We start from the raw sequence: 20059 nt of genomic DNA on the forward strand, positions 1-20059 counted from the left end.
CAATTACCTTAATCTTCCTATCCCAAGCACAGTCCTTATTCTGACATACTTGTGTAAAGTCTTGTGTGCATTCGATGGCATGAGATGACTGCAGTGTGTACAGCAGCACATCAATTACCTTAATATTCCTATCCCAAGCACAGTCTTTATTCTGACATAATTGTGTAAAGTCATGTGTGCATTAGATAGCATGTGATGACTGAGTGTGTACAGCAGCACACCAGTTACCTTAATCTTCCTATCCCAAGCACAGTCTTTATTCTGACATATTTGTGTAAAGTCTTGTTTGCATTCAAGGGCACGCGATGAATGCACTGTGTACAGCAGCACATCAATTACCTTAATCTTCCTATCCCAAGCACAGTCCTTATTCTGACATACTTGTGTAAAGTCTTGTGTGCATTCGATGGCATGAGATGACTGCAGTGTGTACAGCAGCACATCAATTACCTTAATATTCCTATCCCAAGCACAGTCTTTATTCTGACATAATTGTGTAAAGTCATGTGTGCATTAGATAGCATGTGATGACTGAGTGTGTACAGCAGCACACCAGTTACCTTAATCTTCCTATCCCAAGCACAGTCTTTATTCTGACATATTTGTGTAAAGTCTTGTTTGCATTCGAGGGCACGCGATGAATGCACTGTGTACAGCAGCACATCAATTACCTTAATCTTCCTATCCCAAGCACAGTCTTTATTCTGACATACTTGTGTAAAGTCTTGTGTGCATTCAATGGCATGAGATGACTGCAGAGTGTAAAGCAGCACATCAATTACCATAATCTTCCTATGCCAAGCACAGTCTTTATTCTGACATACCTGTGTAAAGTCATGTGTGCATTCAATGGCATGAGATGAATGCAGTGTGTACAACAGCACATCAATTACCTTAATTTTCCTATGCCAAGCACAGTCTTTATTCTGACATACGTGTGTAAAGTCATGTGTGCATTCGATGGCACACGATGACTGCAGTGTGTACAGAAGCACATCAATTACCTTAATCTTCCTATCCCAAGCACAGTCTTTATTCTGACATACTTGTGTAAAGTCTTGTGTACATTCGATGGCACGAGATGACTGCAGTGTGTACAGCAGCACATCAGTTACCTTAATCGTCCTATCCCAAGCACAGTCTTTATTCTGACATACTTGTGTGAAGTCTTGTGTGGATTCGATGGCATGAGATGACTGCAGTGTGTACAGCAGCACATCAATTACCTTAATCTTCCTATGCCAAGCACAGTCTTTATTCTGACATACTTGTGTAAAGTCTTGTATGCATTCGATGGCATGAAATGAATGCAGTGTGTGCAGCAGCACCTCAGTTACCTTAATCTTCCTATGCCAAGCACAGTCTTTATTCTGCCATACTTGTGTAAAGTCGTGTGTGTATTCAATGGCATGTGAGGAATGCACTATGTACAGCAGCACCTCAGTTACCTTAATCTTCCTATCCCAAGCACAGTCTTTATTCTGACATACTTGTGTAAAGTCTTGTGTGCTTTCGATGGCATGAGATGACTGCAGTGTGTACAGCAGCACATCAATTACCTTAATCTTCCTATCCCAAGCACAGCACATCAATTACCTTAATATTCCTATCCCAAGCACAGTCTTTATTGTGATATAATTGTGTAAAGTCATGTGTGCATTAGATAGCATGTGATGACTGAATGTGTACAGCAGCACACCAGTTACCTTAATCTTCCTATCCCAAGCACAGTCTTTATTCTGACATACTTGTGTAAAGTCTTGTTTGCATTCGAGGGCACGCGATGAATGCACTGTGTACAGCAGCACATCAATTACCTTAATCTTCCTATGCCAAGCACAGTCTTTATTCTGACATATATGTGTAAAGTCATGTGTGCATTCAATGGCATGAGAAAACTGTAGTGTGTACAGCAGCACATCAATTACCTTAATCTTCCTATCCCAAGCACAGTCTTTATTCTGACATACTCGTGTAAAGTCTTGTGTGCATTCAATGGCATGAGATGACTGCAGAGTGTAAAGCAGCACATCAATTACCATAATCTTCCTATGCCAAGCACAGTCTTTATTCTGACATACTTGTGTAAAGTCTTGTGTGCATTCAATGGCATTAGATTAATGCAGTGTGTACAGCAGCACATCAATTACCTTAATCTTCCTATCCTAAGCACAGTCTTTATTCTGACATACTTGTGTAAAGTCTTGTATGCATTCGATGGCATGCAATTAATGCACTTTGTACAGCAGCACATCAATTACCTTAATCTTCCTATGCCACACACAGTCTTTATTCTGACATACTTGTATAAAGTCATGTGTGCATTCGATGGCACGCAATGACTGCAGTGTGTACAGCAGCACATCAATTACCTTAATCTTCCAATGCCCAGCACAGTCTTTATTCTGACATACTTTTGTAAAGTCTTGTGTGAATTCGATGGCATGAGATGATTGCACTGTGTACAGCAGCACATCAATTACCTTAATCTTCCTATGCCAAGCACACTCTTTATTCTGACATACCTGTGTAAAGTCATGTGTGCATTCAATGGCATGAGATGAATGCAGTGTGTACAGCAGCACATCAATTACCTTAATTTTCCTATGCCAAGCACAGTCTTTATTCTGACATACGTGTGTAAAGTCATGTGTGCATTCGATGGCACACGATGACTGCAGTGTGTACAGAAGCACATCAATTACCTTAATCTTCCTATCCCAAGCACAGTCTTTATTCTGACATACTTGTGTAAAGTCTTGTGTACATTCGATGGCACGAGATGACTGCAGTGTGTACAGCAGCACATCAGTTACCTTAATCGTCCTATCCCAAGCACAGTCTTTATTCTGACATACTTGTGTGAAGTCTTGTGTGGATTCGATGGCATGAGATGACTGCAGTGTGTACAGCAGCACATCAATTACCTTAATCTTCCTATGCCAAGCACAGTCTTTATTCTGACATACTTGTGTAAAGTCTTGTATGCATTCGACGGCATGAGATGACTGCAGTGTGTACAGCAGCACATCAATTAACTTAATCTTCCTATGCCAAGCACAGTCTTTATTCTGACATACTTGTGTAAAGTCTTGTGTGCATTCGACGGCATGAGATGACTGCACTGTGTACAGCAGCACATCAGTTACCTTAATCTTCCTATGCCAAGCACAGTCTTTATTCTGACATACTTGTGTAAAGTCTTGTATGCATTCGATGGCATGAAATGAATGCAGTGTGTGCAGCAGCACCTCAGTTACCTTAATCTTCCTATGCCAAGCACAGTCTTTATTCTGCCATACTTGTGTAAAGTCGTGTGTGTATTCAATGGCATGTGAGGAATGCACTATGTACAGCAGAACCTCAGTTACCTTAATCTTCCTATCCCAAGCACAGTCTTTATTCTGACATACTTGTGTAAAGTCTTGTGTGCTTTCGATGGCATGAGATGACTGCAGTGTGTACAGCAGCACATCAATTACCTTAATCTTCCTATCCCAAGCACAGTCTTTATTCTGACATACTTGTGTAAAGTCTTGTGTGCATTCGATGGCATGAGATGACTGCAGTGTGTACAGCAGCACATCAATTACCTTAATATTCCTATCCCAAGCACAGTCTTTATTGTGATATAATTGTGTAAAGTCATGTGTGCATTAGATAGCATGTGATGACTGAATGTGTACAGCAGCACACCAGTTACCTTAATCTTCCTATCCCAAGCACAGTCTTTATTCTGACATACTTGTGTAAAGTCTTGTTTGCATTCGATGGCACGCGATGAATGCACTGTGTACAGCAGCACATCAATTACCTTAATCTTCCTATGCCAAGCACAGTCTTTATTCTGACATATGTGTGTAAAGTCATGTGTGCATTCAATGGCATGAGATAACTGCAGTGTGTACAGCAGCACTTCAATTACCTTAATCTTCCTATCCCAAGCACAGTCTTTATTCTGACATACTTGTGTAAAGTCTTGTGTGCATTCAATGGCATGAGATGACTGCAGTGTGTACAGCAGCACATCAATTACCTTAATCTTTCTATGCCAAGCACAGTCTTTCTTCTGAAATACTTGTATAAAGTCGTGTGTGCATTCGCTTGCATGAGATGAATGTAGTGTGTACAGCAGCACATCAATTACCTTAATATTCCTATCCTAAGCACAGTCTTTATTCTCCCATACTTGTGTAAAGTCTTGTGTGCATTCAATGGCATGCGATGAATGCAGAGTGTAAAGCAGCACATCAATTACCATAATCTTCCTATGCCAAGCACAGTCTTTATTATGACATACTTTTGTAAAGTCTTGTGTGAATTCGATGGCATGAGATGATTGCACTGTGTACAGCAGCACATCAATTACCTTAATCTTCATTTGCCAAGTACAATCTTTATTCTGACATACCTGTGTAAAGTCATGTGTGCATTCAATGGCATGAGATGAATGCAGTGTGTACAGCAGCACATCAATTACCTTAATTTTCCTATGCCAAGCACAGTCTTTATTGTGACATACGTGTGTAAAGTCATGTGTGCATTCGATGGCACACGATGACTGCAGTGTGTACAGAAGCACATCAATTACCTTAATTTTCCTATGCCATGCACAGTCTTTATTCTGCCATACTTGTGTAAAGTCGTGTGTGTATTCAATGGCATGTGAGGAATGCACTATGTACAGCAGCACACCAGTTACCTTAATCTTCCTATCCCAAGCACAGTCTTTATTCTGACATACTTGTGTAAAGTCTTGTTTGCCTTCGATGGCACGCGATGAATGCACTGTGTACAGTAGCACATCAATTACCTTAATCTCCCTATGCCAAGCACAGTCTTTATTCTGACATATGTGTGTAAAGTCATGTGTGCATTCAATGGCATGAGATAACTGCAGTGTGTACAGCAGCACATCAATTACCTTAATCTTCCTATCCCAAGCACAGTCTTTATTCTGACATACTTGTGTAAAGTCATGTGTGCATTCGATGGCACACGATGACTGCAGTGTGTACAGAAGCACATCAATTACCTTAATCTTCCTATCCCAAGCACAGTCTTTATTCTGACATACTTGTGTAAAGTCTTGTCTGCATTCGATGGCATGAGATGACTGAAGTGTGTACAGCAGCACATCAATTACCTTAATCTTCCTATCCCAAGCACAGTCTTTATTCTGACATACTTGTGTAAAGTCTTGTGTACATTCGATAGCATGAAATGAATGCAGTGTGTGCAGCAGCACCTCAGTTACCTTAATCTTCCTATGCCAAGCACAGTCTTTATTCTGCCATACTTGTGTAAAGTCGTGTGTGTATTCAATGGCATGTGAGGAATGCACTATGTACAGCAGCACATCAATTACCTTAATCTTCCTATCCCAAGCACAGTCTTTATTCTGACATACTTGTGTAAAGTCTTGTGTGCATTCGATGGCATGAGATGACTGCAGTGTGTACAGCAGCACATCAATTACCTTAATATTCCTATCCCAAGCACAGTCTTTATTCTGACATAATTGTGTAAAGTCATGTGTGCATTAGATAGCATGTGCTGACTGAGTGTGTACAGCAGCACACCAGTTACCTTAATCTTCCTATCCCAAGCACAGTCTTTATTCTGACATACTTGTGTAAAGTCTTGTTTGCATTCGATGGCACGCGATGAATGCAGAGTGTGTACAGCAGCACATCAATTACCTTAATCTTCCTATGCCAAGCACAGTCTTTATTCTGACATATGTGTGTAAAGTCATGTGTGCATTCAATGGCATGAGATAACTGCAGTGTGTACAGCAGCACATCAATTACCTTAATCTTCCTATCCCAAGCACAGTCTTTATTCTGACATACTTGTGTAAAGTCTTGTGTGCATTCAATGGCATGAGATGACTGCAGTGTGTACAGCAGCACATCAATTACCTTAATCTTTCTATGCCAAGCACAGTCTTTCTTCTGAAATAGTTGTATAAAGTCTTGTGTGCATTCGCTTGCATGCGATGAATGTAGTGTGTACAGCAGCACATCAATTACCTTAATATTCCTATCCTAAGCACAGTCTTTATTCTCGCATACTTGTGTAAAGTCTTGTGTGCATTCAATGGCATGCGATGAATGCAGAGTGTAAAGCAGCACATCAATTACCATACTCTTCCTATGCCAAGCACAGTCTTTATTGTGACATACTTGTGTAAAGTCTTGTGTGCATTTGATGGCACGCGATGACTGCAGTGTGTACAGCAGCACATCAGTTACCTTAATCTTCCTATGCCCAGCACAGTCTTTTTTCTGACATACTTTTGTAAAGTCTTGTGTGAATTCGATGGCATGAGATGATTGCACTGTGTACAGCAGCACATCAATTACCTTAATCTTCATTTGCCAAGCACAATATTTATTCTGACATACCTGTGTAAAGTCATGTGTGCATTCAATGGCATGAGATGAATGCAGTGTGTACAGCAGCACATCAATTACCTTAATTTTCCTATGCCAAGCACAGTCTTTATTCTGACATACGTGTGTAAAGTCATGTGTGCATTCGATGGCACACGATGACTGCAGTGTGTACAGAAGCACATCAATTACCTTAATCTTCCTATCCCAAGCACAGTCTTTATTCTGACATACTTGTATAAAGTCGTGTGTACATTCAATGGCATGAAATGAATGCAGTGTGTGCAGCAGCACCTCAGTTACCTTAATCTTCCTATGCCAAGCACAGTCTTTATTCTGCCATACTTGTGTAAAGTCGTGTGTGTATTCAATGGCATGTGAGGAATGCACTATGTACAGCAGCACATCAATTACCTTAATCTTCCTATCCCAAGCACAGTCTTTATTCTGACATACTTGTGTAAAGTCTTGTTTGCATTCGATGGCACGCGATGAATGCACTGTGTACAGCAGCACATCAATTACCTTAATCTTCCTATGCCAAGCACAGTCTTTATTCTGACATATGTGTGTAAAGTCATGTGTGCATTCAATGGCATGAGAAAACTGCAGGGTGTACAGCAGCACATCAATTACCTTAATCTTCCTATCCCAAGCACAGTCTTTATTCTGACATACTTGTGTAAAGTCTTGTGTGCATTCAATGGCATGTGATGACTGCAGTGTGTACAGCAGCACATCAATTACCTTAATCTTTCTATGCCAAGCACAGTCTTTCTTCTGAAATACTTGTATAAAGTCTTGTGTGCATTCGCTTGCATGGGATGAATGTAGTGTGTACAGCAGCACATCAATTACCTTAATATTCCTATCCTAAGCACAGTCTTTATTCTCGCATACTTGTGTAAAGTCTTGTGTGCATTCAAAGGCATGCGATGAATGCAGAGTGTAAAGCAGCACATCAATTACCATAATCTTCCTATGCCAAGCAAAGTCTTTATTATGACATACTTGTGTAAAGTCTTGTGTGCCTCCAATGGCATGCGATGAATGCAGTGTGTACAGCAGCACCTCAGTTACCTTAATCTTCCTATGCCAAGCACAGTCTTTATTCTGACATACTTGTGTAAAGTCTTGTGTGCATTCAATGGCATGAGATTAATGCAGTGTGTACAGCAGCACATCAATTACCTTAATCTTCCTATGCCAAGCACAGTCTTTATTCTGACATACTTTTGTAAAGTCTTGTGTGAATTCGATGGCATGAGATGATTGCACTGTGTACAGCAGCACATCAATTACCTTAATCTTCCTATGCCAAGCACAGTCTTTATTCTGACATACCTGTGTAAAGTCTTGTGTGAATTCGATGGCATGAGATGATTGCACTGTGTACAGCAGCACATCAATTACCTTAATCTTCCTATGCCAAGCACAGTCTTTATTCTGACATACCTGTGTAAAGTCATGTGTGCATTCAATGGCATGAGATGAATGCAGTGTGTACAGCAGCACATTAATTACCTTAATCTTCCTATGCCCAGCACCGTCTTTATTCTGACATACTTGTGTAAAGTCTTGTGTGCATTCCATGGCATGAGATGAATGCAGTGTGTACAGCAGCACATCAGTTACCTTAATCGTCCTATCCCAAGCACAGTCTTTATTCTGACATACTTGTGTGAAGTCTTGTGTGGATTCGCTGGCATGAGATGACTGCAGTGTGTACAGCAGCACATCAATTACCTTAATCTTCATATGCCAAGCACAGTCTTTATTCTGACATACTTGTGTAAAGTCTTGTATGCATTAGATGGCATGAGATGACTGCAGTGTGTACAGCAGCACATCAATTACCTTAATATTCCTATCCCAAGCAGTCTTTATTCTGACATAATTGTGTAAAGTCATGTGTGCATTAGATAGCATGTGATGACTGAGTGTGTACAGCAGCACACCAGTTACCTTAATCTTCCTATCCCAAGCACAGTCTTTATTCTGACATACTTGTGTAAAGTCTTGTTTGCATTCGATGGCACGTGATGAATGCACTGTGTACAGCAGCACATCAATTACCTTAATCTTTCTATGCTAAGCACAGTCTTTATTCTGACATATGTGTGTAAAGTCATGTGTGCATTCAATGGCATGAGATAACTGCAGTGTGTACAGCAGCACATCAATTACCTTAATCTTCCTATCCCAAGCACAGTCTTTATTCTGACATACTTGTGTAAAGTCTTGTGTGCATTCAATGGCATGAGATGACTGCAGTGTGTACAGCAGCACATCAATTACCTTAATCTTTCTATGCCAAGCACAGTCTTTCTTCTGAAATACTTGTATAAAGTCTTGTGTGCATTCGCTTGCATGCGATGAATGTAGTGTGTACAGCAGCACATCAATTACCTTAATATTCCTATCCTAAGCACAGTCTTTATTATGACATACTTGTGTAAAGTCTTGTGTGCATTCAATGGCATGAGATTAATGCAGTGTGTACAGCAGCACATCAATTACCTTAATCTTCCTATCCCAAGCACAGTCTTTATTCTGACATACTTGTGTAAAGTCTTGTGTGCATTGGATGGCATGAGATGAATGCAGTGTTTACAGCAGCACACAAGCTACCTTAATCTTCCTATCCCAAGCACAGCCTTTATTGTGACATACTTGTGTTCAGTCTTGTGTGCATTCGATGGCATGAGATGAATGCAGTGTGTACAGCAGCACATCAATTACCATACTCTTCCTATGCCAAGCACAGTCTTTATTCTGACATACTTTATTTACACCCATTTTATTAATGTTATGAGTTGCATTTAGAAGCAACAGATGAATTATCGATCCAATTAATCTCAGCATTAAACCAATATATAAAAAGGTTATACAACGAATCCAGGGAAATCACCCTTTCTTTCCAAGAGGGAGCTCCCCCTTTGGGACAGGGGTGGTGAGCCTGCTACACAATTCCCTCCCTACGGGACATGGCAGCAAGGATCCCATTGGGGGGACGCCCATCTGGGGTTAAGGAATGCTGAAGTAGGGATTCCCTTTCACCTCCCCTTACTGCTGTAAAGTCCCAAGCATTCATTGGTTGTATGCGAACTAAGCAGATTAGCCATGTGCAGGACCCCTTTAAGGTGGGCAGCTTGGTCTCTGATCTATATCTATTGCAGCCTCATTACAAAACCCAGAACCGATGGGATGTTTCCCTCCAATCCAAGGAGGGTCTAAAATACACCAGCCCATCAAATGAGAGGGAGACCATCAGAGGAGTGTGATACCGTGGCTTGCACTTCTGCACAAAGGAAGAAGTCCCTGCCACCTCAGCAGCAGCCAAAGAGGAAAGCCACAGAATTGGCACAGTCAGCAGGGACCGAATGCAGCCTGTGAAGCGCTGCCTCTTTACTGACAGCAGTGATCCAGCCAAACCCAGGACTGAAAAGAAGCAGCAGACCACTCCGGAAGACATCCTGCTTTTCCAATGCCAGAGGAGCAGACCAAGGCAAAACAGCCAACTGCCCAGTACGGAGCCGGACGAGAAAGCAGAACTGGACCCGCCAGGGAGACCACCTCCACAAGCCAGCAGTGCATCTGGAGCAAAGTTACGTGGCATTGCCGGGATAGTGGGTGGCGGGCAGGGAGAGAATACCAAGCCCATATGGGGCTGATAACCAGAAGACTCAGGAGGGGGTAAGAGAAACGACAAGCACAGAGGGACAACACAGGCCCATAGCCCACACAGGGCTGCTACTGAGAGGACCCCAAAAGGGGGCAAGAGAAACTACAACAAAAGCCAGAGCCAAAGTTGGGTGAAAAAAGCCCATAGCCTATCTGACTCTGAAAGGAGGAGTATCCAACCAAGAACGTTGCTTTTTCAGTGGAACTATCAAAGAAGGAAGTGGAAGATACTTTCTTCTTGAAAACTCTTTGGTGGTAAGAGGGGGGTTCAGTAAACCAGCCACCATCAATTAAACCCAGGGGGAGAGTAAACCCAGGGGGAGAGTAAACCCAGGGGGAGAGTTACTCAATTATTTCAATATCTTTTCGTAGGGGTAGCACAGAGGTTAGGATAGCTTAGGTTTGACAGAGGATTGAGTTTGTTTGTTCAACCTCCTGATGAGCACCCATTGTTTTTAGGGCAGGGGATCTCATTGTAGTGGTAGGGTCCAGAGAAGGATTTCTTTGATTTAAATAAAAGTTGTGCTCAAATATGTCCACTTATAATTCTCCTATATCTGACCAACCAGAGTTAGCAACCAGGAACTATCCCCACACCAATAAATAGCCAATCATTAGGGTCAACAGGAGTGGTTCAGAATACACCCTATCCATTTCCATCCCTTACATTCTTTCCTCCAAACGCCAGGCCACCCTCAAAGTAGTCGATGTTCTGTATTTGGTTAATGAATTGTACACATAATCGGAAAGAAAATGAAATAAAAGACAGTGGCCCTCATTACGACCCTGGCGGAAAGGGGTTTACGCCAGCATAATGCATGGCGTACCTTTCCGCCTTACTACGAGTTCCCGTAGCGCCATGGTGCTTTTTTCGCCTGGTTTTTCCGGGCGGAAAAATCCATGGCGCTACGGGACCTGTTGTTAATTACGCCACCGTAATTTACGGTGGCGTAATTAACGGCTTCCCCACTCCCATTATACCGTATGGGGCAAAAATGGGAATGGGGAAGGGTAAATGGGGATTGGGGACTTACCGCCCCACCAAGGTCGGAATGGGGCGGTAAGTCCGCCAACCCCCATGGCGGAGTTGGCAGTTTTGCGCCATGGACCATGGTGCAAATTGCACCATGGTCCTCCGCCAGGGTCGTAATGAGGGCCAGTGTTGCCTGTATTTTCCTAGAGTGCTGGGAAAGGTAGGTGCAATTTCAAGATGTATCTTCATTTGCATTTGCCTTACCTCATGGTAAGGTTAGCTACACGTCACAATATGGCAATCTGCTCTGGCCTCTTATTCCATTGGGGAACAATGAATAAGATAGACAATGGCCAAAAATCAGAGATGGTACATTTTTTAGATGTAACGCTATTAGAATCACCTTTGACCAACCCCCTTCCCCTACAACCCCCAATGTGGGTGCTTTTCCATTTTATGAAGCATGGCAAATGAGTCATGCTTTAACAACAAAAGACTTCTCACCAGAACACATCCTTTGACCATTATATGTACATATATCTTTTCACACACTTTGTACATTCATATGGTCGTTCCTAAGTATGAAACTTCTGATGTCTGTCTAAACTGGATCTTGTAGTGAAGCTTTTTTCACATGCAGTGCACTGGTATGGTCTCTCTCTCCCGTGTGAACCTTCTGATGTTGGTACAGATTTGAAACCTGGGCAAATCTTTTTCCACATGAATTACACTGATAAGGCCTCTCCCCAGTATGAGGTCTTTTATGTTCGTCTAGAGTGGATTTCAGAGTGATGGTTTTTTCAGACGCAGTGCCCTGGTATGGCCTCATCCCAGTGTGGATCCTCTGATGGCGATACAGATTTGCACCCTGAGTGAAGCTTTTCCCACATGCAGAGCACTGGTAAGGCCTCTCCCCAGTGTGGATTCTCTGATGGCGGTACAGATTTGCACCCTGAGTGAAGCTTTTGTCACATGCAGTGCACTGGTAAGGCCTCTCCCCAGTGTGGATCCTCCGATGTTTGTCTAGACTAGATTTCTCAGTGAAGCTTTTCTCACATGCAGTGCACTGGTATGGCCTCTCCCCAGTATGGATTCTCTTATGTGTGTCTAGGTTGGATTTTAGAGTGAAGCTTTTCTCACATGCAGTGCACTGGTATGGCCTCACCCCAGTGTGGATTCTCTGATGTGTCTCTAGATTGGATTTCAGAGTGAAGCATTTTTCACACTCTGTGCACTGGAATGGCCTCACCCCAGTATGGATTCTCTGATGTTTGTCTAGACTGGATTTCTGAGTGAAGCTTTTCTCACATGCAATGCACTGGAATGGCCTCTCCCCAGTATGGATTCTCTGATGTGTGTCCAGATTGGATTTCAGAGTGAAGCATTTTTCACACTCTGTGCACTTATGAAGTCTTTGTTGTCTCTGGGGTTCTATGATGCTGGTTGGATCTGTGAAGCTTTTCCCATATTCAGTAGATGCTCCGGGTGTTTGACTATCCTGCGAGTTTGTTGATGTCTTGTCCCATGCAGTGGATTGGCCGTTTCTACCTTCTGCAATATTTCTCTCTTCCGTCTGGATAGAACACCATCTTGGGTTTATTTGAAACCACTCGGTTTCGGACATAGCCCCATTGTCTGCAGAAAAAAGAAAGGATGAAGGTTGTTTTATCCCACCAAAAAGCACAAAGGTTAAAGCCTGTTCAGTCATTACAATGGAAACAATGGCCAATCCCCACTGATGCAAATCCCATGAGCAAGATACCATGATAGAGATGAACGGGGCCAGGTTGGGGCCGGGTGCTGAGCCCATTCAGCTCGAATGCACTGGATTACCCTGAATGACTCTTTGAAACCGGAGTACGGCTTAACCTGTATGTGTAACGGGAAGCAATAATGCACAATATGCACGTAAGCAATACAAGGCTTGCAAGCAGGTTGTCATAGGCGCTACCAGCCTGTGATTGCGGACCAAATCAATGAGGGATTACCAAGCCCACCAATGACCTGGCTAGTTCTTTCTGCCATTAGCCTCCATAAGTAACCTGCATGGTGCCATATTTAGTTCTCTTTCGCCACTCCCAGATACCAGTAAGCATTGTTTAGTGTTGTTTACAAGGCAATAATTAAAACATATTGTTTTAAGTAAAGCTGAAAAATAATGAAATCGCCTGGGGTAAGCCATCAGAGGAGCCAGCCCAGCACCAGGTAGGTTTTTTACTGTTCCTTCTATGAAGCGCATTAGCACCCATGTTTCTGTTTGCAGGTGGGACTTTTTTGTAAGATGGGAGCAGGGCATAGAGAGAAGGTTGTGGGTGGATGGGTGGTGTTGGTTTCGTTGCAGCACATGGTGGAGATGCGCAGCATTCTGTGCGCTCAGAATGTCGGCTTTTCATAAGTCAATAAGGCCCAGTCGTCTGCTAAATATGGTGGACAATTTCTAAAAAACAAAAACTATTTTATTTTTGTATGGACTTATAATGGAATTTAGTCAAAGTCCTGTACAATAATTAATGATAAGTTACAATTATGAAATGGAAAAAAAATAAAGAGAAAATAAGGTGTAAGCAAGAAAATTCATTATGAATGAACGACACGGATAAGAGTTAAGAGAACTTTTAGATCACTAAAGGTCTACGGTCCTCCTCTCCAATATAGTACAACAACAAGGGAGAATGAACAACAACAACGCACCAGCACAGATGGGCTGAAAATTGGGAAGCGGTCCAACCTCCCAGCAGGCAAATACACATAAACAATAAGGAAGAGGTATTGGGCTGCAGACAAAATACCAGGCTTCTTCCATGTGTCTGCCTCTCTTTCGCTGCGCGAACTGGAGGCCATGATTTTCCAGCTGAATCGGAATGGGCCCAAAAGTGAGCTACGCAGCAAGCCAACAGGAGCTAATGCTGCCAGATAAACTCTGCTGCATGGAATGGAGGGTCGATTGCTCCACACTGTTTGCACTTAGTCCCTTGAACCCTGATAAAATGAAGTCTGAGAGAAAGGAGACAAGCATACGTCTTAGAAACGTAATGTGGCAATTGTGTATAGGTGAAGGAGAGAAAAGCTCAGAATTTATTTTTTATTTTCAAATAGGGCCTTCTGCAGAAGATGTGTCATGGTCCCATTTGTTCGTTAACACTTATTTCTCAACCAAAACCCATATTGGACTGATTTGGTCTGTGGCCATCAAGAGAACGGTTCTTGGCAGAGAATCAGAGAATGTACATGGACAAGAAAAACAAGAAAGCCTTTGGAGAAAGCTGATCGTGAAAAGAAGATAAAGTGTGTTCACAAGGAGAGCTTCATTTTGTGATGATATTTTTGTGAGTTGCAATTTGTTCTTTAACACAATACAAATGAAAAAGGATATTTTTATAGCAAGTAGGTTATACGTTGAAAACTTAAATTACGGAAATGGGTTAATGGTATGGGACGAGTTGCATTAATGTTGACTATGAAGAGGATTTGTGAGGCCTGAGTTGGTCCTAATTGATGTGCATTGTTGAGCAAGGAAAAACCCAAGTCTCTACCTACTGAACACCAACTAGATGGCAATTTGGACTATGTCTACACTCCTGCAGTTGAGGGAGGAACTCTAACCTTTAACTTCTAGGAATGCATATGTGCTGCCTAGGCTCCTTGCATTCCCCCATCATGTCAACATATTATAACCTGCCCTTATCTTGCAACAACACGTGCAGCGCTTGGTAGCTTCCTCGCTAGATTTGCACTACAGAAAACTTCAAAATACAAATACATACAAACTCATAAAACATACATACCTGTGGTGGCTTTCATAACAATATTGGACTTTGCATTTCTTCTCACAAACGAGTTGGTGAACACGGCTCCATCAACAGGAAGCGCATCTGATCCCAGGGATGGTAACGCATCAAGTGAACGCTGCCCAGTAAGATACAGAGGATTGGAATTGTGTTCCTGAGCTGAAACCGAGTCATCAGGAGACACTGGTTCTAGGTTGTATCCTTGATGTAGATGCTGCCCAACTGGTAACACTGATTGTAGAGTAGATTTCTCATCTGGGCTATGCCCATCAGGGAGCAATGGTTCTACACCGTAGTTCAGTCCTGCACTCGGTTCATCAGAAAATATGTTGTGTAGAACTTTGGTCTCTTCTTGCTCCTGGTCATCAGGACAGAGTGGTTCAAGCTTGAGGCTCAAATTGGAGTTCCATTTTTCAGGGAACGTTTGTTTTGTGCATTGGTTTTGCTCCAGTTTCTGTCCATCAGGCAACACAGATTGTGTGTACTGGCTCGGTTGTTGGCTGTGCTCATCTGTGAGCAAAGTTTGTACATGCAGATTCAGTTGGTCCTGGTCACCAGTAATTCCTGGTTCTATGTAATGGCCCTGTTGCTGTCCTGGTACATATGGAAATCCTGGTTGAGGACACCAGTTCAACTTCCCGGGACACCTGCTGACATCACAACCTCTGCTCGTCACTGGCCCAAGAACCTCCACTGATGCTACATTATCCTTCAAGTAGTCCTCAGCCCTTGATAGCCAGATTTGCTTCATGAGCTCTGTAACCTTAACAGGCATGCCCTCCATGGTATTCTGCAAATTATCTATTTTCTCCTCAAGGCGCTGTAGCGTGGCCAAGAGGACCATGTTCGAGACTTCCACTGTGGCTGGCATGGACTCATACATCCTTCGAGCACCCGAGCCGCCGCTGGATGCTGCCAAAACATTGCATTTACTTAACAACAAGCTGCTCGCCTCAACGGCTTGATCAGTTTTGCGGTTCAATCTTGACCTTTAAATATGATGTTTTGCATTGGTAAATTCCCGCTCTCTTACCCTACTGGCCTTACCCAGAGTTGAGGCTTTAATCTTCAGGGGCGCCAAGCTGGGAGAGCTGATCCAGCTTTCATGGTCTCCAGGCTGTGAGAACTGGTTCAGTGTGCAAAGGCAACAAGCTGGGAGAGCTAGTCCAGCTTTCATGGTCTCCAGGCTGTGAGAACGGGTTCAGTGTTCATAGGCAACAAGCTGGGAGAGCTGGTCCAGCTTTCATGGTCTACAGGCTGTGAGAACAGGTTCAGTGTTCATAGGCAACAAGCTGGGAGAGCTGGTCCAGCTTTCCTGGTCTCCAGGCTGTGAGAACTGGTTCAGTGTTTATAGGCAACACGCTGGGAGAGCTGGTCCATCTTTTATGGTCTCCAGACTGTGAGAACTGGTTCAGTGTTCATAGGCAACACGCTGGGAGAGCTGGTCCAGCTTTCAGGACCATCAGGCTGGGAGAGCTGTACAGGTGTCTGGATGATCAATGCTAAGAAAGATGATTGGTCTGCATTATCTCTCTTCCCCGATTGAGACTTCTGTATGGGGAGCAAAGGATCAGGTGTCTAAAGGGCTGAAACAAATTAAAAAGGATTATAACCAATGTGGCAAAATAAATAGGTCAAAAGGCTAGTGTATGTCCCCTGCTCAACTGGGTCAACATCATCAATTGCAGTCTTTCATAGGGCAACATTCCCCCCATCCCACCCAAAACAGATAAAATCTTCCTCTCAAGAACCAATCCCTCAACCCCCAAACCCCACACTCCCTTACTGTCCCATCACAATTCTGCCATCTTTCATCAGAAGCATAGAACGATTTGGCATAAGGCAACTACAGCAGCACATCACCACAAACAACCGCCTTAACCTGTTCTGAACAGGATTCCTACCCAGCCACAGCACTTAGACTGTGACACTTCACATCCAGTATGACCGCCACAACCTCACTGACAAAGGACACAGACCATCTAATCCTCCATGACTTCTATGTCACCTTCAACACTTGACCACCCATCCTCCTTAACATCCCACAGGATGAACCTTTTAGGCACGGTCCTCAACTATTCACCGCCTTGCTCACCGATAGTACACGCATTGGGCCTCATTACAAGTATGGCGGTAAGGCAACAATGGTGCCGGTAGTGCTACTGGCACTGTTGCTACAGTACCACCATACTATGAGTTCTGCTCACGGGTGCCCTTGCAGCCACCAGGTCTGACCTGGTGGCCGTACAGGCACCATCGAGCAGAACAGGACTGTAGCACTGGTGGTGCTACCACCTTCCCCATTCCCATTGAGCCCTATGGGGCCGAATTGGGATGGAGAGTCCCTTATTGCCGGCAGCCGCAAATGAGCAATTACCGGGTCTGCCGAACCCGGCATGACCCGGTAATTGCCATTCGCGGGTGCTGGTAAAATCATGGGTCCGGCGCCAGCTAGCCGACATAATAGTCTAGTGCTCCCCATGTTATAACCTGATGGTACTTAACGTTTTATTGTGGATTTTCAAATTGTGAATGCACATTGTAAGACAGAGGCAGTCCAAAACCAACACAGTTCTGGATTGCTAGCCAACTTACACAGATGCAAACATAAAACAAACCTTGTCCAGGCAATGGGTATTTCACACAACCTTTAAGTGTGTAAAGCCACAAATACACTGCATTCACGTTTAAAGGAACGCATTTCCAATTCACTAGAATGATGCAGGGGTATAAGAATTCACCCAGCACATTCTCAAGTAGAATACAGAGCTTGATCGTAGACATTCTTAATTGTTGGCAAAATGTAGATGATATTTACATCACCCATGAGAATCTCAGTGAACACTTGCAACAAGTAGAGTCATTCACACATTGGCTGCAAAGAGGGTACCTGGTAAACTTCAAGAAATCAAGAATAGCTCATCGTGAGGTTACCTTTCTAGGATTCACTCTTTCAGATCAGGGCAGAGGCTTGGCAGCAGATTTTCTTGTGAAGTGTGCCAGGATACAGCCGCCTACCACACTTAGGCAAATGCAGGCTATTTTAGGGCTTTTGAATTTCGGCAGATTTTATGTGTCTAATTTTGCTGAGCTAGTGAAACCATTGTATGCTTTGATAAAACCGAATTTCAAAGCAGCTCACTGGCTGCCAGAACACACTCACATTCTGCACTCAGTATATTCATTAATGACTCACACTGGTCCTTTGCAAGACAGAGATACAGACAAAGACTTGGAATTAAACCTTGTGGTGGGGGACAATGCTTTCACATACATAGTTTCCAATCTAGGGGAGACTAAACCAATTACATATAAGTCATATGTATATTCTGCACCAAAATTAAAATGTACACCTGAGGAGAACATTCTGGCTTCCGTTCAGATGATTATTCAGAAGGAACGGCCATTGGCAGCAAATAGAATTATACACATAAATACACCTTTAGCTCAACTTGAGTCTGCCACAAAAGCTGGCGTGCCCAATTCAAAGGCATACTAGATGGATTCAATGGTCAGCATCTCAACATGCTCCAGATGTAAAGTATCATTATAAGGCAGAATTGCAAAGACTGAGTTGGTTGACTTGGACAATGGCCCCGGAGCTAGACACCTCATGGCCTGACATGCTATTGATTGATTTTTTCCAAGTAATTTACTGCGATGGGTCTGCAATACCGGCAGTAGGCACTCGTTCCAAATATGCTGCTGCATGTGCAGCAGTGGTAAGACATTTTACTCATGAAGAAGTATCTATACATACTGATATTGCAACAAGCATCTGGGAGACATGTCTGCCCAGGCTGCTGAATTGCATGGATTGCGCTTGCATTGCACCAAGCAGACTCAGCCCACACTGGTAGTCTCAGATTCAGATTACATTGTCAGGGCTAATAACACTGATTTTCATTGGTGGATTCAAAATTACTTCAGAGACATTAGGCATAAAACTATTTCTTCCAGGCAACTCTGGAAACAAGTTTGGGACCTTAAACAAACTTACCCTTTGCTGTGGGTGATGCACACAAGAGTACATACAAAAGGGCACATTTATAGCACAGGCAATGCATTGGCAGATACATATGGCAAAGAGCACACAGTTAGAAAAACAATAGCAGCCATAACTCACTCAGCGACTGCAATGGATGAGGAAATAAAAGAGGCTTGCTTAGGTATTGTACTCAGGCCAAAAGGTTTTCCCAGTAATTATGTTTATGACATTGAGAATAACAAAGCAATAGTCACAATTCCTATGCAACAAGGGGATCCTATACAAAGATGAATGCCTAATAGAGCAGACAGGGAAAAGCTGATTGCAGCCACGCACGCAATGGACTTGCATCTGGCCATTTTGGGATGAGTGCAACTGCACAGCTGCTCCTTGACATATACTGGTGGCTATGGCTACGACAACAGGTGAAAATATATATAGCAAACTGTGATACATGCTTGAAGACAACTGTATACTCCAGCAAAAAACCTAAGGAGGTTCCTTTAAGAAAGGCAACCTCACCTTTTGAGATCCAAAATCTGGATCATATAGACCCACTACCAGCAATTAATAAGTACACTACATTCTAGTAATAGTGGATTCTTGTACTAGGTTCACCTGGATGATTGCTCAAAAGAAAGCAGACTGAAGTATCAGTTATGCAGGCACTCCGGGGTGCAGTAGCTATTACAGAAACTCAAACGTTCCATGCTGATAATGGTCCAGCTTTTTCAGGGCGGACTCTGAAGCAAGCATTAGAGGCATGGGGAACAGAGTTGCACTTTGCCAATCCTTTTCGAGCTGAAAAGAGCCGAATTGTGGAAAGAGCGCACCAGTCCATAAAGGTGAGCCTAACTAAATGCATTCTGTCACTTGGAGGTAACTGGATAGACCATGTGCCCTTAGTGATAAGGAGTTTAAATAATTTGCCACGCAAGTCTCTATGCAATGGTAAGACTCCATTTGAACTCTTGTTTGGGAGAAAGATGTATATGTTCTTCCAACCCCCCTATCAAGGCACAAGCAGCTGCTGGCGGCAACGCTGCAGAGGGAATCCCTCCAGGTGGAAGCTGCTGAGGCAAGTCCTGAGAACACTCTCAAAGCAGGAGATTGGGTCCTGGAGAAGATCCATGATAAGAATCAGTTTAGCCCGTCTTACAGACCAGCAGTGCAAGTAATCAGAGTGAAAGTTTCAAGAACTGCTGTCCTAGCCGCACTACCACCCAAG

At 43.1% G+C, this 20059-nt stretch overlaps 1 protein-coding gene across 4 annotated transcripts in view; it reads right to left on the minus strand.

The window, feature by feature from the left end:
* Positions 1-9167: 9167 nt before the first annotated feature.
* Positions 9168-20059, minus strand: part of LOC138565729 (zinc finger protein 79-like) — a 76987-nt gene continuing 66095 nt past the window's right edge. For all 4 annotated transcript variants that reach the window (XM_069643003.1, XM_069643002.1, XM_069643000.1 and 1 more), the window contains 2 exons: positions 14841-16429; positions 9168-12690 (listed from right to left, as the gene is read on the minus strand). In XM_069643003.1, coding sequence (XP_069499104.1) covers positions 11657-12690; positions 14841-15726 — 1920 coding nt within the window. In that variant the 5' untranslated portion in view covers positions 15727-16429 and the 3' untranslated portion in view covers positions 9168-11656. The remainder of the gene's footprint in view (positions 12691-14840; positions 16430-20059) is intronic.

This window comes from Ambystoma mexicanum, chromosome 1p, assembly GCF_040938575.1.
Source record: "Ambystoma mexicanum isolate Mex_15411 chromosome 1p, UKY_AmexF1_1, whole genome shotgun sequence".
In the NCBI taxonomy this organism is placed as follows: Eukaryota; Metazoa; Chordata; class Amphibia; order Caudata; family Ambystomatidae; genus Ambystoma; species Ambystoma mexicanum.